Genomic DNA, 23,670 nt, shown 5'->3' on the forward strand with positions numbered 1-23,670 from the left:
CCGTTTTATGCAGAAATCAATGGGCAAAGCAATGCAAAAACATCGCGGTGCCATCTTTCGAAAGAAATTGTAATTAAACATTATATTCTAAGCTATTAGAATTTTGAAAGTATCAGTGAGAAATAAATTGGAATTAATAACATAAACTTCAACCGCCCAGTCGGTATAGTGGTTAGTGACGCTGATTGCTGTACCGATAGGCCTGGACTAGAATCCCGGATAAGTCATGGATGTTTGTAAAGTGTATAGTGTCTATGCGGCATGAAGGTTTTCCAAATACACAGCAAGTCGAAAGTCTTCTTGAGTGATTAATATAGGGAAAGAAGAGTAATAGACCCTTGGACCTCCTCGTGATGCTGTTCTCCAAAGAATTGGACGGAACTTCACAGTTAGCAAGGCTCGACGATATCTAGCATGACCTTGGGGGACTGCACAGGTGCCAGCCTTGCTCCGTTGTGTACCTGTCATAAACTAATGAAGACAATTTTCTCTGAATATGAAAGGCTTCCGAGGAACTGAAGTACAGAATTTCACCAACTAAACAAGCCTTCTATACAATTTTCGCTCCACAACCACAGTCAAAATTGGTGCTTAAGTGCCCAACTACGATTGGAAGTCGAATAATTTTTATTTCTCCTTTTTGAGCATAGGATTCATGGTTTTTTAAGCTAAATTTTAATTATCTTTTAGTTTGGACTTATATATATCAAAACTGTATGTCTCTGACAATATGCATAGATATGTTATAAATTCCCTAAGAATTAAAATCACAGATAATTTATTACAGTGAAAAGTTAACATAAAAAGAAATTTTGTAGAAAATATAAGCGATATTTAATGGATGTCGTATTGACCAAACGAGTTTTAATAGTTCTAAAGATTTCAATTAAAACAGCTTTTTTTAATTTCCAATTCATTGTTGACTAAAAATGCGTAACTTAAAGCATATTTCAAGGCAAAATTGATTAACTTTGCTTATTCAGCTGTGCTTGTTTAGAAACAGTTTAGAATAAATTTTAAGATGGTATCTGAAAACGTGATATTTTAGTCATTCACTCAGTTGCATATCGCCGTTATGTGGAGGACGTGTCAAACAAAGTTCAGATCAAATTTTCTACTGTGTTAGGTATTGATTTCGTTAGATTTGATCATAAATGATTCCATTATAAATTTGCAAGATTAACATTAACAAAGTTATGAGCAATATTTACAAAATACACGGTTATGGTTTTCAGACATTGATAATGATATCATGTCTCCCAGGACGGTGCAATGGTTAGAGGAGGCTAACTGGTGACCCAAAGCCAAAGGTAGGTTCGACACCTAGGTAAGGCTTTATTGTCGGTATGTGTCCGTCCCCAAGTCTCGGGTGTGTAATATCGGTCTATCCTTTATACTGCACAATGTGCAAAGTTTTGAATGGTGATATGACCGATGGTTTCAGCTATTTCTGATGAATTACTTTGATACTTTTGATATGCCTGTTTCAGCAGAAATTATATCCCGCTATTACAGGCACTTCAAATAACCCCGGTTAGGGGAGACATAACATAGAGTGCTTCGCAGGAATACCTTGACAAGGAATTTCAGGAAGATTGTGTAGAAGTGGCTCAGGCCAGTTTAAATGAAAATGTCCTACTTTGATACTTTGAAATTGGCTGGAAGAAGTTAAGATTATTTATGGGGGATTCCTATAAATGTGGGTTGCACAGGGCCTTAAATTGACATCAATTTCTAGGAGCTCGTACTTAAAATTGTCTCAATAATTTACTTCCGCGTTGGTAATGGCTTTGTTGAAAAAATTATTGTTTAATTTATTGATGAACTAGCAGCTTCTCTGCCAGCCTTCGTCTGGCTTTTAAATGTACCGGAACACCAAAAGTTAAATTTAAAAACTGCGTAGAATTTTAGTCTGCAGAACAAATTCATAAAAAAAAGTTATTACGTATAACAAAATTACAATGAAAAAAACAATATCCCTTAATACAAATATTATTTATCCTAATAAATAAATTAACCAACTTCCCTTTGCAACATCTTAAGAACTCAAATGGTATAAAGGAGGTTAAGAACTTTGTTTCCTAAAAAAAATTACTCAAAATTTTCAGTATCTTAAAAACAGTGAAATGAGCAATAAATAACATAAAAGAATTTTAAAAAATAATAATCCTGAAAAGCAAAGTATAATTAATGATACTTTATCTTATATTTTCAAGAGAAAAAAATTACAATGAAATAAACTATATTCCTTAATACAAATACTAACTATCCTAATAAAAAATTAACCAACTTTCCGTTCAAGAAAAAAAAAATCTCGCAAAACTTTTCAATACCTTACAAATAGTGAAATAAGGAAAAAAAAAAAAACATGAAAGCGACTCAAAAAAACATAAAATTCTGCGAAGAATTTTACTCTGCAGAACAACTTTATCAAAAAAAAATAATAAATAAATAAATAACAAAAATAAATAAATAAATAAATATGTATTATATATATATACAAAAATGACAATGAAATATGTCAATCTCTTAAAAACAGTGACATAAGAAATACGATGAAAAATTGTTGCCAAAACCATATTTCTAAAAGAATGAAACTATTCGAAATGAGGCGATTTCATCAAAAATCTATCAACAACAATAAGACAGGAAAATTGTTGCCAAAATCACATTTTTAAAGATGTGAGAAGTGTACTCGGAAGCTTTATTTAAAAAATTCTTTGAAAATACAAAATATTATCATTTTTCCAAAATTCTTTTTGTAAAAGCAGTCGCAAGGATGAAAGTTTAACGTGTCCAAAAATCAAAGAAAAATAAACTATATATTTTTAAAAATAAACTTTTATAGAAAAAATCCCGTTGAAAAGGTGTTAAGCTGCCTTTGTTAAATAAATTCGTATTTAATCGATTTATTGAAACACGAAATTTATTTTAAGTTCGTAAAATAGCTAAGTGCCTACATTTCATAACGATCTGAAAATGGAGTGTGTAGAGTAAAATCTCGCTTTTCTGTAGCCCATTATGTCTCAAAATGATGCGATTTCGTCACAAAACATAAAATAAAAAAAATTCTAATTCGAATTTCGAAAAAACACTTCGAGGTGCACTGGCTCTTGTCTAGATGCACCTATGTACCAAATTTCGTAGCCGTAGGTCTATTAGCTTACGCGCAGCGTAAACGAAAGACACATACACACAGACAGACTCTTTCTTTTATTATATGTATAGATAACGCCAGACTTTGGAGTTTAAGGTCCCTGTGTAGCTGTTCATTGCAAACGAATCAGGGGGCTCCTGTGATTTTTCGTAAGTAGTTGTTTTGGAAAACCTGCAATTTACTTAATACGGAGGTGGGAACAGAGCACCATGCAGGGAGGCATATGTAAGGATGGATCTTAATATTGATGTGTAAATGTGCTTCTTGCGAGCAAGATCCAGTGGTGAGGAGGAGTCAAGAAAGTTTCGGAGCTTCCTAGAGACTCCTATGGCTTTCTCGATGGTCATGGAAATGTGAGGGCCCCATGTAAGCGAGCCGTTAAAACGAACTCTAGTAGCCTCTCTGACTTTAGGTACTGTTTCATTAAAGAGAATCAGATCTGCATCAATGTTTTATCTTCTGTGCCGTCCTATCAGTAATAATCTGGATTATTTTGTGGCATTAATGGACGTCCTCCATTTGCGACACCATTCCTCTATCTCGTGTATGTGGTTTTGTATTCTGATCATGGCATGCCGTGGATTAAGTGAACTAGAAAGAATGGCGGTATCATTCGCGTAGCAGGCGGTGATACAGTTTGTATTTTCAATCATAGGGAAGTCCTTAATATATATAATATATATAAGATAGAAAATAGGCCCAAGGATACTTCTCTGGGGGACACCGGCTTTGATTAACGTGTTTTCAAAATAAACATCGCCCTGCCTGACATACAAGGATCGATCACTTAGAAAGGGGTGAAGAATCAAAATCGTTTCCCTGGGGAGGAAAAAAAAACCGGATGAATTACCTTCAAACAAGTGTCTTAAAAACTTTTTATCTTATATAAAACTAACGGTAAAGAAGTTTTAGTTTATTTACTTGTAAATCACGAATGACGAGAGAGTTTTATTTCATTCTTTTAAAGCTTTTTTATTTTTACAGCTTCCGAATTCATTAAGACTCGGAAGGGATTTTACTGATGTTACAATTAGTTTTATTGTGCAAACAGCTTGCATTATTTTTCGTTTCTTTTTCTTTTTTTTTTTAGATAGACCCAAGATTACACCATTTAGAACTAAAATAGTATAATTTGCAATAGCAATGGTTTTCACATCTGAATGATACTAATCTAATATTTGCTCCTTCTAAATTTTAAGAGGTTGTTTTGTTTTAAGCATTAGATTCGCAGAAATTTTTTAAAAAATTAGCCATATGATAGAAACGCTGTAAAATTTATACAAATATCTTTTTTATTTGATTACATTTTGGTCTACGTATTTTTGTACAGTTATGTATCTTTTATTTATTTTTGATGCATTCTTTGCAATAATGTTAATATATATTTTTGTTTTACAGAGTCTGTCCTCATTATTTCGTATTCTGCATTGTAATTCTGAATTAATCTTTCTAAAATTGTAAAGATATCCGAGTTAGAACCTGTATGAACAGAAATTCTTCTAACTGGCTTTGGCAACATATGGAGATTTTTGTTTGGAAACATTCTGGAAAGTTTCGAAAAGCTCATTTTCGAACCGCTGGAAGAGATTTTCCTCAAAGCTTTCAGAATTTAAGCAGCTCTTATATATGTATGGGTTGCGCTAGAGCAGCTATATATTCAGTCAGTCAGTTCAATTATTTAGTTCAGAGTCCCGCGACCGAATTCAGGTCTTATGCTGTGATTTCTGTTCTAAACTTCGTTCTCTGAGTGATTATGGTGATCTGCGATACACCTCAGACAGTTTGCTTTACCTCTGTCTTTCTCTTAGGGTTATTCATTTATGTTTACCTCGCTGTATAAGCTATTATTTATTTTAATAAAAGTGTTCTATTCTTTCTATTCATACGGTGTAGTTATTGAGAAGATGTTTACAAACCTGTATAATATTATCAATATTACATAAATATTTTAATAATAACAGTGTCAAACTATAACTAACGTCTAACAGATGAATCCTACATATTTTAGTAACAACAGCGCAAAATATAAATATGTCTAACAAAAGAATTCTAGGTTTATTGCTAGCATAAATCTCTCCATTTATTATTAATTTTTTTCCACTTCTTTCATTAAGTTTTCATCTGCTTTACTCTAATTATCAGCTGCATCGATGCACATCGTATTGACGCAGATATTGCGTGATTTCCTTTCTTTGCAACAACTTGAATTTATTCGCAGTATACCGAAACAATGTATACAGAAGTTTTGCTAAAGATAGAATAGTTTTTGAATATTTGAACGGACACGCAAGTGAGGGACAGACAACATTTCTAAATAGGCTTTGCTGCAAAAGGAGAGAAGGAATATATTAATTCAATGCTCTTTTCAAGCGTAGGAAAACAGGCGGAAAGATGAAACTGCTTACGTCATCATACGTCATACCCTTTTCATGTAAGCTTATCGATTGTGTTAGCATATCCACCCAGGCATAAATGTCTTTTACCTTCATATTTAATCTAGGAAGCCTATTTATTTAACAGCTAAAGATGTGAATAAAAGCTAGTTGGCTGATGCCAAAGGTGTTAACTGAAATATAGATTTCTTCCGATAAAGTTCTCAAGTTCTTTCTTAAGAACGATAACATAAAGACATTTCCAACTTTTTGAACATACTCTTGTTCGAAATTTTTTTCTATCACAACGTTATTTGATGCATAGTTTTTCTACCTCGAATTCTTTCGTAATGGTTTTCCAATTACTTTTGACTATTTTTATATACATTCACACATTTCAAACAGATTACTTAAGCAAATGCATCTTAAACACTTTGTTGCTAAAGCCATGGTTTCGTTGCAATGAAATAGCCAAATGAGAAGGACTATTTTTATATGACACAACATTAACCTTTTTTCACCTTTTCTTCTTATCAGGTAACAATTATTTAACTTTTAACGAAATTCATTATTTACAACAATGTTAAATTAGCACATTTCACCTCTTCTGTTTTATTGCGTAAAAGTGGTTTAAGTTTTAATAAAATCCGTTTTTATATAATACCTAAATTTACATTTTTCATCAGTCCGTTTTAGCGGGTAAAAGTGGTTTCAATTTTTATATTACCTTAAATTAACGCTATCCACCTCTTCCTTTTATCGGGTAAAAGTGATGCAAGTCATACGTTTTTGCCTATTTTTTTGTGAGTGGTAATTTTGAATATTAAGAGTCAGTTTTTTTTCCTAACTAATTTTTAGGAGGGTAAAGAAATTACCAATCAGAACTTTCGTTGCAGATGTCCTAATAAAGATTAAAACATTGCCTATATTTTTACTAAAACGATAATACGAGCAACATTGTTGTTGCTTGTACACCTGCTCAGTTTGATTCCTTTTAAAAAGGAGAGTTATATCAATCTATTACCAACTATTTAAAGATGTACAGAAGAGTGCACTTTTTTGTAGTGCACTCTTCCGACTACAGCTTTGCACCAACTTGGTGTAAAAGAATAAATGAAACGAATAAAGCATGTTGTCTAGCTCATACATTCATCTGAAAGCGATACAAAGAAACAGAGACTAGCGTGGTGGTTCTTTTTCATAGTAATCATTTAATTGATCTATTACATTAACTAGCTCAATATTTAATTCTCTGATACACAATGAATAGCTTTTCTTTCCGTTAATAATTTTACAATAAAAATGTCTTTCAAGTTCAATCATTCCTTTAAAATTGTATCATTTATGTTCATTTAAATTAGAATTCCGCCAGTTGTGCTTCATTTCCACTAAACCCTGTATCATTATATAATATTCATTTCATGAAAAATTTTTCGTACAAAACAAAAGTAATTATTCACCATAACATGGAACTTGTTCTTAGAAATGCTTGTTTCCTATGATCATGTTTACTTAGACGGAAGAGATAAAATATGTTGACCGAGTATTAAAAAAAAAAAAAAAATCTTTTTCAGCAAAGTAAATAAATAAAGTTAACTTACTGTAGAAATTATATTATTACAGCAACATTACATATTTCATATATTAAAGTAAATTTCAAATTTAAATTCGCAATTTGGAATAGAAAATAATACTATTAATACATTCACTTTAAAACACATTAATTGCAATAGCTCGAAAACGACTTTTCATGCTAAAAAAACGGCTAAAAACTGTCTTCAGTATTTGAAAACGATACAATTTTGAATGAAGCGGAAGTAAATTTTTATTAGTTTAGGTGTAATTCTTAGTTTTTATTAGTTAGTTTAGTTCTACTTTGGGCAGCAGTCAAGTAAAATTTTAATTGTGTACTTTTATTTATTTACTTTTTGTATTTACTTAGTGTGTGTGTTTTTGGATATAAGGTTCACAGTTTACAAGGTTTTGATATTTAAGACGGCACAAGAACTCGTCCAGCAGTGTAGAATGTTAGGTTATTTATGAAATTATTAATCAAAACGTTGCGCACATCAAACTTTTAAAAAGTTTGAAATTTACATAATGGATATCAATAACAAATTGTTTCAGTTTGCTCTTATACTCTTAAAAGTAATTGTATCGCTCAAAATTTAAATGGCGTTTACCCTGTTATCTTTAGAAACCATTTACTTGGCGCAATATAGAAATGATTTTTTTTCCTCTTAGCAGAACGAATTTTTTATAATTGAGCATTATTTTGTGCAGTCTTATGGAAAAGATTAGAAAGTCCTCCACGAAGGCATCCCTCCCCTTAGGCAGATAGCTCTAGCGTGCTTTGCCATACTTACATAAACCAAACCAAACCAAACCTTATAGGAAGGATGTTGAAGCATCTAAAGCAATGTTCGTGAATAAAAAAAAATGAAAACTGTCCACTTAGTAATCTGATTTCGAGAAAGGTTCCGATGCCAGTTTCCTCATACCCTATGTTGGTGACTGCAGTATTTTATTCCTGATTAGGTCTCTTTGAACATTTCAACAAGTTTTCCGTAAGAATGCGCGAGAAGTATTGCTCAGTCTTAAAAACTTGTTTTACTAAGGGAAAAAAATTTCTCCTTCCTGTACCATAGAAATTATTTTTAAAGCTAATAGCATTAACTGCAACTGACATTTTAAGTGATATATTATTTTCACTAGGATACGGGTGTTGTTCAGTGAAACAACATAACATTTATATCCATTTTGAAATTTTCACAATTTGTTAAATTTTAATATGCTCGATTTTTTTAAGCCAAAATGTATTTAATGTTACATACTAATTGATTGTCGCACGCTTTTCGCTGAGGCATCAAGCATTCTTAGTAATTAAATACCTCAAGTTTTCATATGGTACGTACGTTTTTATGCAATCAAAATGCAACTGCAACTTAAAAAGACTGGAGGTGAATTTTGACGATTTTCACTTTTTTAATGCAGTTGTTCATATCTTGTCGGATAAGCGAAAGACGCACATGCATTTGTAGAGTAACTTCTGTCGTACGACATGCTTCCTAGAAATATAAATATACTATAGTGATAGCACGCGAAAAATGAAAGTTTAATATAACTCAAGGGGAAAAAATTATAATCCACAGTGAATTCGGCCCACGTTTTAATTTCCCAAGAATTTTCATATTTCTGCTTGAGATGATGTTTTTTAATACACTGCCTGCTATCACCATTGTAATGATAGTTAACTATTTGGCTTGCACTGGGTACTTTCTGAGCTCGTCTTTGAGTACACAGAGGAGGATGGATGTCTTCTTGGTTTACCTTTTAAAGCAAACTGGTTCGTATACATAATACACGCAGAAAAATTCAGTAAAATGCCTATGAAGCTAACCCGTTTGCATTTTTTAAATTAAAATTTACATTTATAAACCAAATAATTTCTGAAAACAGTTTAACACCGTTCTTTTAGATCAAAATTATCATTTAATTGTGGGGCATTTTTATGCATTATAAACTATGAATACATAGGTTTGTTTTCATTAAATAACACGTTTTTGAAAAACGACTGTTTGGCATCAATATTGTTAGTCGGCGCTGACAGGCTATGATGGTTGACTTTATATAATTTGAGAAATGCCATTTCTCGTATTCCATAAGTTCAGCAAAACTTGGGGTAATCCACTCGTCCTGTTTGGAGTTTGGAATATGACTACTAATGTTACTATCTAACGAATAGTAAGATAACTATCAATTCTAATGGAAGGTAGTATAAAAGTTATTTAAATATAAAAACAATTCAATAATCAAGAATCTAAATATAAGAAATTTAAATTTAAAAAAATGATAAGCAAAAAATATTGAAATTCGAAAATTTATTCAATATTAGAAGAGATAATGATGTTCACAAAATCCAAAATCTTAAAATATCTTCTAAGCTTCATGAAAATAAAGTCGAGAAATTGTGCTTCAGTGCCATAGCTACGATTTACCATAAAAAATGTCTGTGGCTATGATATTTTCAGTAAATATGATTGACCTCTAAAATAAACAGATAATATTACATCAAAGAAATTCAATACCATTACTCTATTAAGATCTCCAACCTTGAAAATATGTAAGTCACTTTTCTGGTCTATCAGTACCTGAATAAATATTTGAACTATTAGAAGCATATGGGAAAAAGAAAGAAAAGAGTCAGATCATTTTATGACTTATGAAAACATGGAAGAAAATTTGTTTGCATTTGGGCAATCGATTTCATTCCATACAAATACGTATTCTGTTTTCTGCGCTTGTAGATTGCTTTCTATGAGCACATCTCAGGTTCATGCTAGTGCTCAAATTATAAATTTCTTACCTTTCGACTCTTAAACTATCGGTGCATATAATCGATTTGTAAAAAATTTAGATCATCAAATTTTTTAGATAGTAATTAATAGCAATTCTTAAAAGGCGCTATATTTGAGTTTCAGGATCAAGCGAAACTTTCGAATCCGTAGACTATAGGATAGTAGCTACTCGATTCAGAAAAGGAAATAATCGTCATGAATGAATACTGTAAATTATTGATTGAAAAACTCAATTCATTAAAACATATCGAATCGAGTGTCTATACATCACAATGCATCTGCGGTAGCACAGGAACTCCCAAACATTATCTGAGAAACTGTCCCCGACATCTAGCTACCACCAGATCATAGAATTTCTTATCAACATTACATCTTCAAACAAAAGGAAATCATCACAAGCATTTAACAATACACTAATATTCATGCTCTTAATCTTATGTTACCTTTTGTGCCCAGTTAAACTTCCTGTCCTATCATTTCTGAATTTCAAATTACAACTTCCGCTCAGAACGTAGTTTTATAATCATGTTTGAATGCAAATGAGGAAAAGCGGTATTTAACCGATAAGTGCTACTTTCTTAGTCAGAGAGAACTACAGATTCTGGCTAGCACACGTCCGCCTTTTTAAGCTACTCTCTCTTAAGCTATTATTACGCTCGGCCGTACTTTAGGCCCTTGATATCTTCGCAGTTTATTAGCGTTAAGGGGCCAACTCCGTTAGAAGTTTGATAGCTTCGACTATATCTTTTTAGTTAAGATTAGTTTAGTTTAGCTCTTAGTCTCTAAAGTTCAAGCTCGAATGTCGGCTTTATTGTACAACTCCAATACGGAGTTCTGTTAAACCTTATATGAATATTAAAGGGTCTTTAACCATTTTCAAGTTTTGGTTACTGTCTCACGAACTCAAGCGATTATTCACTTAATCACTTAACAGTTTGTAGAGACATTAGGTATTTTTTGGAAGCTGGAGCGATGAAAAATTAGCAAACGCCTTCGCCGGGAATCAAACCACGGACCTCTGCAATACCGGCCCAGTGTGCAGAACTACTACACCACGAAGACACTCTTGGAAGGCTGGAGAAATACCTTATATACTCCCCCTTTTAAGGGGGCTCATACACCTTAAACCCCTCATGATTTTCGAATATGTGACTGTTGCAAGAATTGGGATGTTTTATTTATTTTAAAAGCAATTACTTTCAACCTTTTACAGCTGACTGCATAATATAGCTGCTTTGGAAACTAGTAACCTGAAATTTTGTGTTGCCACAAATATTTTTGTAATTTAATCCTCTTTGTGACAAAATATTTCGCCATGTTTCCACCTTGCGCGCATGATGTTTTAAAAATGGCTAATAGTACATACTTTAAATTTAATAGAATTCTTTATATGGACACTATTTTCTAATTGAACCAAAAATCTGATGAATATTTTAATATTGAAAAATTTTATGCACGAAAACATTAAAAAATTTTTTAATAAAATACATTTTATAAACTCAATTAAAAATAAAATACAAATTTAACATGAAATTTTCAGAATTTTAGGGTCACAGTAGTTTCCAAATGTTATAAAAGCTATATATTAAATATGGAATTAAATTATGCAACAGAATGTTTTAAACTGTGCGTGCAAGGTGGAAACATGACGAAAAATGGTGTCACAAAGCAGATTAAATTATAAAAATATTTGTGGCAACACAAACTTTCTGATGACTATTTCCGAAAGCAGCTACATTATGTAGTCAGCTGTAAAAAGTTGGAAGTAATTGCTTTTAAAATAAATAATTTATCCCAATTCTTGCAACAGTCACCTATTCGAAGATCTTATGGGTTTTAAGGTGTATGAGTCCCCTTAAAAGGCGACTGGGGTTTTGGGGGGGATCCAACCACCAAATCCTGGGTGAGGAGAATCCTCATCCAACACCCTTTTTTAGTTTGTGTGCTACTGTAGAGACATTAGGTATTTTTCGGAAACCGGAGAGATGAAAAATTAGCAAACGCCTTCAACGGGAATCGAACCACGGACCTCTGGAAGACCGGCCCAGTGTGCAGAACCACTACACGACGAAGGCACGCTAGGAAGGCGGGAGAAATACCATCTAAGTTCTTAAGATTCTTCACACTCAACTGTAACTTTAAAGTACACAGTACAGAATCTTACAAGGTTATAAATTTCATTTCTTATGTTTCTTATTTTTCCCAACCCATATAGATGCAATTTATTATATCACTGACTGTTATTTTGTTCAACAATACCCTTCATTGTTCCTTTTATCAATACAAATTTAATTAAATTCTATTTTTCACATCAATGCTTAAGTCTTACAAATGAAATCTGCATTATCTCATTCTCTCTTAATGCAGACTAAAATAAATTCTCTCTTAATGCAGAATAAAAAAAAAAGTAGATAAAAGAACAATGCTCTTTATACTAACTATAAGTGATGAATGATAAGTCTTTATTTTATACTTTTTAAATAATACAGTTTTACTTAACTTTTAATTTTTACTTTACTTTTTCAAACTGTATTTTTAAAGGAACAAAACTCAAGTCAAAAACATGCAGATGACACTTTGATCAGGTCTTGAATGGCCATGAATTTCATTAAATTTGTCATATCACCGCCAATTCCATTTAAAATAGCTCGATAACGTCACAAAAAATAAATTTGAGCCAAGGCAAAATTATTTTATGTCCCATTTATATTGCTCAAACGAAAAAAAGAGAAGAGAAAAATTGGAGCCAATAGCTCTCGTTTTCGATGCATTACTATATTATATCCTAAATTAGCTGTTGTACTACTATTAACGTGGCAAAGGAATGATACCCTTAAATGGTATCCTTTCTTCCGATTCCTACCTAATAAGGAGGCATAATGAGCAAATAATGATCATTCCAAATATAAGAACAAGCAGAACTTCTTCCTTGCCTAAACAATAATTGGTTATTTGCAAATGGGATACAAAATGATTTTAAATTGGATACAAAAGTGTATCTCAAAGAGAATGGGTTCTTATCTTCATTAAGGCAGCCTAGTATATCACAGCAGATATTATTTTAAAAAATAATACAAATTTAAAGCATTTTTAAACTTTTCAAAATTTTTTTAATTAATTAACAGTTTTAAATTCTAATGAGATAAAAAATTCAATCCTATAATATTTGCTGCTTATAATAATAGCATTAATTTTAATTAATATGATGATTTACTTCTTAATATGGCATTCAAAATTATCCCAAGCAATATATGCCGTAGACATCAAGATTGCTATTTCAATATCATTTTTCTTTTAGGTGAAAGATTTTAAGATAGTGTATGAAATATGTGAATATACACTATAGCAAACTGCTAGATTTCTTACTAAAACAAGTTATAATGCTAAGAGATATAGATAATAATATTTGCGATACACATGGTTATATTGTAAAGCTTTTGAATTCTATTACAATAAATAAATATCTCATACTATAAGTTCAAGATATTTTATGCGATTCAATCTTAATATTAAATGTTTAATATTTAAATAATATATAAAGAAATATACTTAATTATAACACTTAAATATTATATAAAGGAAACCATAAACGTTTCAAAATTGCATTGCAAATGAAGAATAACACGTTATATTTTGTTATTACGATTTGAATCATATATGTATGAATTCCAGATTTTAATTAAATACCCAGTGTAAACCCGAAATCTAGTTTATTTACTTGCAGCCTAATATGTGTTTCTATAGAAAAATATATAATCGCGGTCACATTATCACAAAACTTTTCCAAATTGCTACTAAACTTCTAAAAATTATACAGTAAAAATGTATTTCGATCAAAATAGAGAATTCAAAGCTTCAAACACACAGCATGTAAAATGATTCGCATCTCACTTATATGCGGGAAACTTGGAACAGAATGATCGTACTTTAGCACACGTTACACGTGGTCTCTGTTCAATGAGAAAACAATTGCTAAAGTTTGTGAATAAGATATGACATACTATGCATTTATAACAAAAGGAAATGTAAAGTGGACAGATTTTCGTAAAATGAAAGTATACGTAAATGGATATAATAATTATAACGAGGGGTATATGTATGTTCTTTTTGTGACGGGTACAAAATGATAGGAGGGCTTATTAAATAAGATTTATTTAATGAACTCTAACAAATAATTTAACTCTAATAATTACTAGTTAATTTGGGGGAAAGAAATTCGAAATAAATCTTAGTTAACAAAAAACCGAATTTCCAACCAAAGAAAGTAATTTTGTTTCCTTTCGTATGAACTAAAATACTTTTGCCCAACACAATTTACATAAGCAGCATAACAATATTACCGAACTTCACATTTTTTATCCTTCGATCTTCAATGAAACTTAGTCCATAGAAAGTAATGAGGAACGTAATTTTTATAATGCATTTTATAAATTTTCCAGAGAAAATACAGCAAAAATTATAATGCAGATATTTATAATTATTTATTCGAAATTTTAAAAAAAGAGAAAGAGAGAAAATTTCAATGCTGAAGTACATTTCATCTGAAATGCTCGAATTTAATAAATTTTTAACAAAATCTTGCAAAAGCCTTTTAAAACGGTGCTTTAACTTTTGAGTCATCAAAATATTGTATAGCGAATATTTCTCCTCAAACATAATATTGTTTCCATAAAAAAGTTTAAAAACTGAACATACAAATATCGAGTATTTACCAATGCTTGGATATTTTCTTCCTTTTCTCTTAATTCGAAAAATAATTTTGAAAATATGGGTATAAACCAATGTTATCAATTGCATTATTTTTTATAAAATGCAGTAAAATAATTCGGATCTTTTCTATTCTAGTACAATATACCATAAAATAACTTTCTCCAAACAGGTAAATGCGCTACCAGTAAATTGTGTTATTCGTATTTCTTAAGCAGTGTTCTTGTCTACAAAGAAAATATCGTTAATAAAAAGTTTTTAAAATATGATACTTTATCTAGTGCTTTGTTAACTAAAATAACTAACCTAAGAAATAGATTTCTTATGTTTAGAAAACCTCTACCGCTGTCACAAAGAGCAGACGATAAAAATATGTTTTGTTGTTGTTGGTAATATCAAAATTGTGCATATATTTTTTCTAGAGCAAATTGTTTAGCGCATATCATCTTGTATTAGAAAAGATCCTATAGTTTTCCTAATGAAAACCTCCACGTAATAAAAACTATAAAAGAGAGCGTTTTCAATAGATGGAAATTAAAGCTCTGAATATATTTAATGAAATGAAATATAATGTCTAATACCGTCTGATGATTACAACCTTTCTGTGATTTCTGAGGGAACACAACATTCAAAAGTTAATTTACATTTCTTTCTCTTGAAACTTACTTTTTGCCAAGTAAGACGTTAAGATTACCTTTGTGTGTTTCCGCTGACTGTTCACAAGGAACATTAATAGTATAAATAATATCTTTGACAATTAAGAATATAGTTGAAAATTTTAATTAGTACAACCATCTTTATATATGATAATTTAGATAAAATATCTGCTCTTTACTTTATACAAAAATTAGATTTCTAGTTTGTAGATAATAGTTTAAACAAATTATGCTTTTTGCGTACCTATAATGAAGGAAAAGAAGTGATAAATAAAAAATAATGAATTATATATGCCAGTGAAGATTTTTTTCAATGGTTTCTTGGTAAGGGCTTAAACTATGTTTGAATTTTACTTAAACTAATGATAAAGATATATTTCAGTAGAACAAATAGACGCTTAAATTTACACAAATAACTTACTTTGTTCCAACGCACAAAAGAATGTAAACACAACTGACCGTTACATCTTTAGAATTCTAACATTTGCCGTTGGCAATTTATAGGAAGAATTCTTTAAAAATAAATAGTATTGCCATTTATTGCAGATGATTATTTAAGTTTGTTAATATTCCTCACCAACACAAATATCCATATATGTATATATAAAATATTGATAACTTATTAACATATCCCAACTTGTTTTCAGTTGTTTATGTTACATCATTTTATGTTTTATGTTCAGAACTTATTTTATTGTTACACAATTTTATTAAATGTCTGACATGTTTTGAATAAAACTTCTACTTTTTATGTCTCTTAGATTTTCAATAAATATTTTTGAAAGAAAACATGCGGGTAAATTACTCATTAACCGATTTCAGTTGACAATTTTACCAAATTTAATAATTGGAAAAATTAATAAATTAGCAATCCCTAGTACTGAAGATATTGCTTCAAAACCAAATTCTTGTACCAGCTCTTCGATATTAGGAACACTTGATAAACCTTATTAGCAATTTTATACAAATACTACATATGACAACATTTATACCTCTTTAAAAGGACGTCTTACACTTCTAGAATATTTCAGAATGCACTTTTCATGCTTTTGTAAAATTTCACGTCTTAAAACATTCGTTTTTAAATTAATTTTAATATTAAAAAATTGCATGAAAAAAGAAAACCGCTGATTTTTTTTTTTTTTTACATTAAATTAAGCAAACAAAATATTGATTTCCGATAATCTTTTTACTGGTGGGTACAGAATTACACTTTTAATTATTTCAAATTGATTAAATCTGAGCAAAAACAATCGATTTTGTAGTTTATTGGCAGTTTCCTAGGCAAATCATTTTCAATAAAAACTTTTAATTTGGAAGCAACTGTGTCTTTTACATTATGTTTTTGTCTATAAAACCTTTATATCTTATAGGCACCAGAGTAAACAGATCTGCTAATCCCAATTACACTACTTTGATTACCAAATGCAAAATATATCAACAATCATCGAATCATTTAAAATATAAATTTTCATTATTGTTGCATTTATTTAAGATTCTAGTGCATCTGTCACTTAAATCAATCTCCGAACATACATGTCCGAAGTTTGTAGAATTTAATATGTACAAAATTGTAATTTCACTCACTAGCTTTCATTTTACTGCAATCCTCTTAAATCCACTTTTGCAATTTTGCATCTGACAAACTGCTAGAAAGCAGAAGCATTTAAAATTGTTCTTTACATTCTGAGCATCTTCAAATGTATTCTCAAATTTAGTATTCTATTAATCATTTTGTGCCAGATAAAAAAAAAAAAAAAAAAAGAAAGAAACCAAAGAAATTGTTATAGCAGTTGCTTTCAAATTACATTTAAAAGTAATTCAAATTAAGTTATAGCAAATCCATCACTTATATCTTTCTTCATAAGGATATCTGAAGGATATTTCTTCATAAGGATATCTCATAGAATTGCTTCAAATGACTCCGATTGCACAACTTTTCTAGCGCCCGCTGGAACTTTCATTTTGTACTCCCATTTTTACAAGATCCAATTTGCTAGAACTGACAAGCATTTAGATTGCAACAAATCATATCTTGATATTGCATTGAAATACGAATAAATGCATGAGTAATAATATTAGAGATAATTACTTGAATTTATTTTTAAACCCAATTCTGTATGAATTTACATAAAAAGCATTACAGTCTCATTGCAAGCAGTTCTCAAATGCCAATTTAATTTCTCAAAGATCTGACACTTACCTGTCCCTTCCCATGCCTACTATATCTCTTTCCGGATCTCTGTCAAGTATCTGGTAAGTTCCTCGGAGAGGTGTGCGAGTCGCTGAACGACTTCTGTGCACCATACCCCTTCCGTCCATCATTGGATCCTCACCAATGACGAAGTAATCTTCACCCCCGAAACCTCCGATACTGCACGAATGTGGCAAGTTGCCCCCGGGATCGCCCAGGGTCGGCAGGGTCAGGGGACTGCTGTTGCTCGACCTGCTGATTCCGAAGTGCCTCCCCTTCCGGGACTGGGGTGATGTGGAGGGGCGGCCCGATACAGGGCTGGCTCGGGCAGACGGAGGTTGAGATATGGAAGCAGATGGGTAGATCTTTGTTGTCACCGGTGGACTACTCTGAGACATGCCATAACCACCGGGCATATCTAAACGGCGCGACGGTTTGGCCGAGCGAGGAATCGGTTGCCCGCCAGTCACTCCTGTACCATACAAATCCCTAGTAGACATCACTGGAAGAAAGTCTGGAGATAATCAGTGAAATTATACCGTCCGTACGATGCTTGCATCTATCCTGAAGATTAAGCAAGCTCCCTTTATGTCCATTTTATATTTAAAACCATCATTAAACTGCCTCTGTTCAGTATATTACTGGAATGGGTGTAGTGGAAATTTGAAGATAATTTGTGCAAACGCTAACTCTCTTTCTCCTGAATTATTGGAATCAATAATTTTGAATTTTCTGAGCAGTCTATACTGAATGCTATCGTTTTAGCCAAGCTAGTTCTCATTTTATTTTTGTACAACGCTCCTGCAAATTCCTAATACATAAAATTGAACTTAAAATAGCACCTGCTACAAGTCATAATATCTTAACATTCAACATGCAATCACGTCACGTCACGGTTTATCTACAGAATGATTCTAAAACTGAATAAATAATAAATAATACTAATAAATTAGACGATACTTTTTTAGCACATGCCGTATCTAGTGTTAAAAATTATTTATTTTTCTAGGATTTCAATGAATTTTACTTGATTCTATTTCTAGTTATTACGACATATATAAACATGCAAATCACATCACACGATTAGCGGATGGAAGGTGAAAATCAAAAAATTAAAAGGAAAGACATCTATGTTTGCTTAAGTAAACTGAATTTCTTTCCAGGTAGCTAGCTGCACAATCACAATTTACGGTCACTAATTGCTCAAAAATGAGCGTACGATTCGATCAATGAGTATGATTTTCACTAAAGCATTCAAGCCACACCAGTGAGCATAACGCTGTGCACAATTCTTGACTGTTTCCCATGGCACTTCTACCGTCTAAACTTCAGATGCTGAAAAGCACAACTTCATAGAGGAAATTATTATACACTGCATTTTTTCGGCCGCTTGAGTTCAGCGCTCACTCCCATCGAACTACCCATGTCACACTGGCTCTAGGACACTTTAATGAAATTCGAACTCTATAGTAAGGGGTACTACCATCGCTGGGAAAGTAGGTGCGGCGGACAGGCACCGCGCAGGCGCGGACCATCGATTTTGTATCGTTGCGTAATTTTGGAGCGCGTAGGTTCCCAAATTGAACTGCGATAATCCGGTCGTTGAAGGCCCTCTTCCTCCCAGAATCTGCAAAAGAATTTATGAAAAGGGGGAATTAAAAGATTAACAATTGTTTTGAAATGGGGATGAAAAAGACGAATTTCGGAAAAGTTGAGATGTAGGCCCCCTTCTTTCCCGTGCGTGTTAGTGTGCTAAAATGCTCCGAATCGACCGATCGAACGCTGTGATCGACGGTGCCGGCGGAGTACGATTTTCGAAGGCGGGAAAACTCTGACGTCAGAGACATGTAGTTATTTTTTTGTTAAGAGGCTCCAAGAACATGCGCATAGCAAAACGGGACATAAAATCCGTAAAATTACGACGGACAGTAAACTTCATGAAATAGAAATTTGATGATGCACGTTCCATATTTACTTCTTCGCTTTCTATTTTCATCCAAAAGTTTACAACTTTTGTTTCCAAAAAGCACTCCTCCAGAATAGCAAAAGGTGAATTTCTGAATCATGAAAATGAGTTTTTTAAACCCAAAGGAATGAAAAATTTAACTTTAGTCGAATCAAAATCAGATTCAAAAATTCCATTCATAATTTTCTAACCTTATTTTCAAATAATATGAAACTTTCATGCAAATAGAACTTAAATAATTTGAGCAAAATTTTCTATTATTTGCGAAATATTCATTGCAGATTTTGAAACTGAATTCCATTTCGTGATCAGCTTCTAAACATAATTTTAAAAGTAAAATTTTTATTTCATATTTTTCAATCAAAATTATATAAGTTATCGTTTACAAAGATTTATTTTCTAAAAATTTAAGGAAAGTGAGATTTCCTTTGGGAAAAAGAGAAATGCTCTTTAATTTTAAAATTAACACATACATTCTAACGCTCTCTTATTTGAGAAATTTCAAATGAATTTCAAAGCATAAAAACTGATAAATATGACTGCAGTATGCTTTTAATATAAAATGCATAGCTAGTCCTTAATTTCAATTTTAAATTGAAAATGTTAATTATGTAGGAAAAAACTGATGAACAATTCAATATAATAGCTTATTTGAAAAATTACCAGAAACACGCTTTTATAAAGTTACATTGAAAGTGTTTATGCTTGCATCTTTAAAATTCCATCTATCCATAAATAAATAAAAATGAGCAAACTCTCAAAATTTGCTTTCGTTTCTCTTCTTCCTTTTATTTTAATTCTAAATTTCTGAATCTAGAAAATTTCGAACTATTCAGCCTTCAAATTTTATGTAATAATTTAATATTTTAGGTTATTTAATTAAGTATAATCAGCAAATCAGTAAGATATTGTCGGGAAAAAAGAAAAAAAAAAAACAGGTGAATATGGCGAAAAATTTCTGTTAACATTCTCTCAGAATTTGCGTTTTACAAAGTTTTTGAGTGAAGAGAAGTAGCTTGCAAGTACCAAATCTGGTAGGTAAGGCAGTAGTTAAAAGCTGTGATACTTTTCTTTGTTGGAAAATCTTTGCCAAGAAAGAATTCTGTATTGATACGTTGTCGTATACAGGTACAAGTGGATGTGAACTAAACACCAGAATTTCCTTCCTGATCTTACAAGAGTTCTTATAATCCCATTGCACTAACTATATAATTCCGTTCCAGTTTTAATGGAGCACACTCCAAAGGACGAATCCGATGGTCTCCCACTCTTGCCCTGACACCAAACCAGTCAAGACAACTTTCGGCTCGCCAGTAGTTTAAGTGCTTCCTTGCAGCACAAATTGCAAAAGTATGCAAACTTACAAACTTCTACCCTTTTACGGAATTCGAGCTCTAGCGCAATGATAAGGCAGCCAGTATTTATTTAAACATCTAGAAGATTTGTCGTTCAGAGAGAGAACTACTATATTTCTCTAGTAAGTTCTTTATTTCCCGAATCGTCCACTTGTATGTTGATATGGTTTTGATGAGTGTTTGTTAAAACGCAGGGTTAGAAGTTTCGCTAGTTGAAGTCGGGTCAATTTAAAGTATTGAACGTTTCCTTCGGTACTGTAAGTATTTAAATATTTGTATTTCTATAACTCTGCAAGTAGAGGTAACTAAGTTTTCTAAATTTGAGTTGCAATAAAAATCGTAGCTTCCATTAAACTGTTAGTTAAGTTTTGCCTCTTTTCTATGTTCTTGGAGTTTAAACTTCTAGTTAAGTGAGAAAACGAGAATTCATCGAAAGCACAAGAACGTTTAACAAGCAGTAGCTTAACAGTTAATTAGGTTTAAACTTACAAGCTAATTCGCATTTACGTGACACAAGGAGAACCACAAAAGCATTGTGTCCTAATCGCGCTCAATACATACACGAACCTGAGACAATGATGAAACAACAACGAAAGCACAACAACAAACCTGAAACAAGAACGAAAATCACGAACCTGAATACCGATGACTTAGGTATTTTAGCATTCCAAATGCTAATCAGTAACAGAAATTTTGTAGAAAATGAAATTTTCTCCTTCAGGTTGTTTAAAACAACCTATTTCAATGAACGCGCATTGTATAGTAATACAGTCAATAGTGAAATACACGAAGTTACGGCGAAAGTGTAAAATAATTATCATTCATCACACTTTCCAAAAACAGCTGACTTTTCTAGATGGCATGCGATCTGCAATGAGAGCTGAAAATTCGAAATCGAGAACAATGCATTCTTGAAGATGTTGAATTTTGTTCCGAAAAACTTAACGGAAAGATAATTCTTAATTCTTCGGTGCCAAATTAGAGGTGAAAAAGCCTTGCTGCTCAGATATGATTGTGATGCCAACAGCTCCTTCTTCAGCAACACAGAGACTTCAGTTCTTTTAGAACCGCAACTGCAGTGGCAAGCCAAATATTTCGTAGATGAAAATATGAAGTACTAGCTAACAGACACAAGAAAAGAAAATTTGTTTCTTTGAAACGAAATTCTTTTCAGGAATATGAAATTTATGTAGTTAACTAAAGTTATTCAAACGTTTCTTAAACATTTTTGTTTGATTAACAAGCATAGATATTTATTGTCATACACTACTATATAAAATTATAAGTGAGGCTATTTTTGTTCTGAAGACGGAGGGTAACTTCACCCTTTTAGTACACTGCTTCCGGAATTTTACAGAAATTAAAAAGTTGAATTTTCTAATTATCGAAGTTCAGTTTCTCCTGCACCTATGCAAATAAATTATCTCAAATTCAAAGTAGTAGCTACACCAAAAGAATAAAATGAAACTAAAAGAACCAGTTATTTTCAAAAAATACAACTCAATACAAAATGTTAAAGTATTTATTAGCAAATAACCAAAGAAAAAAAAATTATTTTTAACATTGTAGTTAGCTACCTAAAATTACTATTTATCAAAAGAAAATTATCTATTATAAAAGAAATTAGTTATCTGAATTATTTATCATTAAAGAACTAGTGTCTGAAACTGTTATCTTCTAACAGCTGTTTATCTCAAAAAAATTGCTATCATAAATTCTTTTGACATCTGCAACAATCATTGTCCCTTTACGATGGTTCATATATTTGAGCTGAGGCGAATATGACAAATCTGTAATTCTTGTTTTGTTATGGTAATAAATTTTCATTACTCATGTTTTATCATGTAATGACAACTTACCGATTCTGTACCACATATTTTATGTACGTGATACAGTATTCGATAAGTTGCGGAATCTGCGAATATTGTATTGTACTTGCAGTTTTTGTTTTAGGTGAACCTTTACCTGCAAGTTTGTCGGTCTGGTAGCGAATCGCTCTGTATATATATATATATATATATAAATAGACTAAAAATTAGAATTAAAAATTTTTTTAAACCCGTCCTGCGCTATTAGCTGCAGAATTGATGTAGAATAAACTTAAAGCATCTAAATTTATTATTAAACTGGAATAAAATCAAGGCAATTCCTCTATAATATAATAATTGTAACCATGTATTTTATATATATATGTTAGCTGAAGGTAAAAATAACTCTACTGTTTCCTTTTTGTGATAAATAATATCTTCCTAAAATATTAAATTCTGTTTCATTTTATAATGAATAAATAAATAAAAGAGGTATATTGCATTAAAATTATACGTTACCTGAAGAAAAGAAAATAAAACAATTCTCTAATATCCTTAAGCCATAAACATAAAATACTGCACTGATAGGATCATCAATCATAATTCAGAAAATATCACTACAACCATTTCAAAATTTGACAGTTTCAAATATTTTCGAAGTTACAGTAGCAGATGGCAAGTAACAATATTTCTAGTTTTCAAAGTAACCAAAGGAAAAAATAATGCTCAACATTAACGTGAAAAAGTAAAAATGGTGAAAGAGAAAGCAAAAAATATCCCACTCGTGTTTTATTTGATGAAAATAGTGATATTGAACTATTCGTTTCCAGTTTGTATTAATCTTTTATGCAGGCCACTCAGGCATAGATTGTCTTCTTTTACGGAAAGAGGTTTAAGGTTTTATACGAATATATAGCAAGTAATCTTAAGATGAAGTTGTCGTTGTTGTTGACAGTTGAAAGGAACTTAATACATTTTTCGGGAATGGTCAGACCTTTCACTCATTTACCTATCTGATTACCGAGATCGAATTTTACAACCGAATTTTATCCTCCGTCCCACTTTTTACGAAGAGCACCTCGGGGAACAGATCCTAC

At 31.5% G+C, this 23,670-nt stretch overlaps 1 protein-coding gene across 1 annotated transcript in view; it reads right to left on the reverse strand.

Annotated features, from left to right (window-relative positions):
- Nucleotides 1–19,121, reverse strand: part of brp (ELKS/RAB6-interacting/CAST family member bruchpilot) — a 403,233-nt gene extending 384,112 nt beyond the window's left edge. Inside the window, exon 1 of the mRNA XM_085826816.1 lies at nucleotides 17,454–19,121. Coding sequence (XP_085682942.1) covers nucleotides 17,454–17,944 — 491 coding nt within the window. The 5' untranslated portion in view covers nucleotides 17,945–19,121. The remainder of the gene's footprint in view (nucleotides 1–17,453) is intronic.
- Between the last annotated feature and the right edge of the window lie 4,549 nt (nucleotides 19,122–23,670).

Source organism: Stegodyphus dumicola, chromosome 1 (assembly GCF_044657685.1).
Source record: "Stegodyphus dumicola isolate Sdum_Otavi_A_Nest chromosome 1, ASM4465768v1".
Lineage (NCBI taxonomy): Eukaryota > Metazoa > Arthropoda > Arachnida > Araneae > Eresidae > Stegodyphus > Stegodyphus dumicola.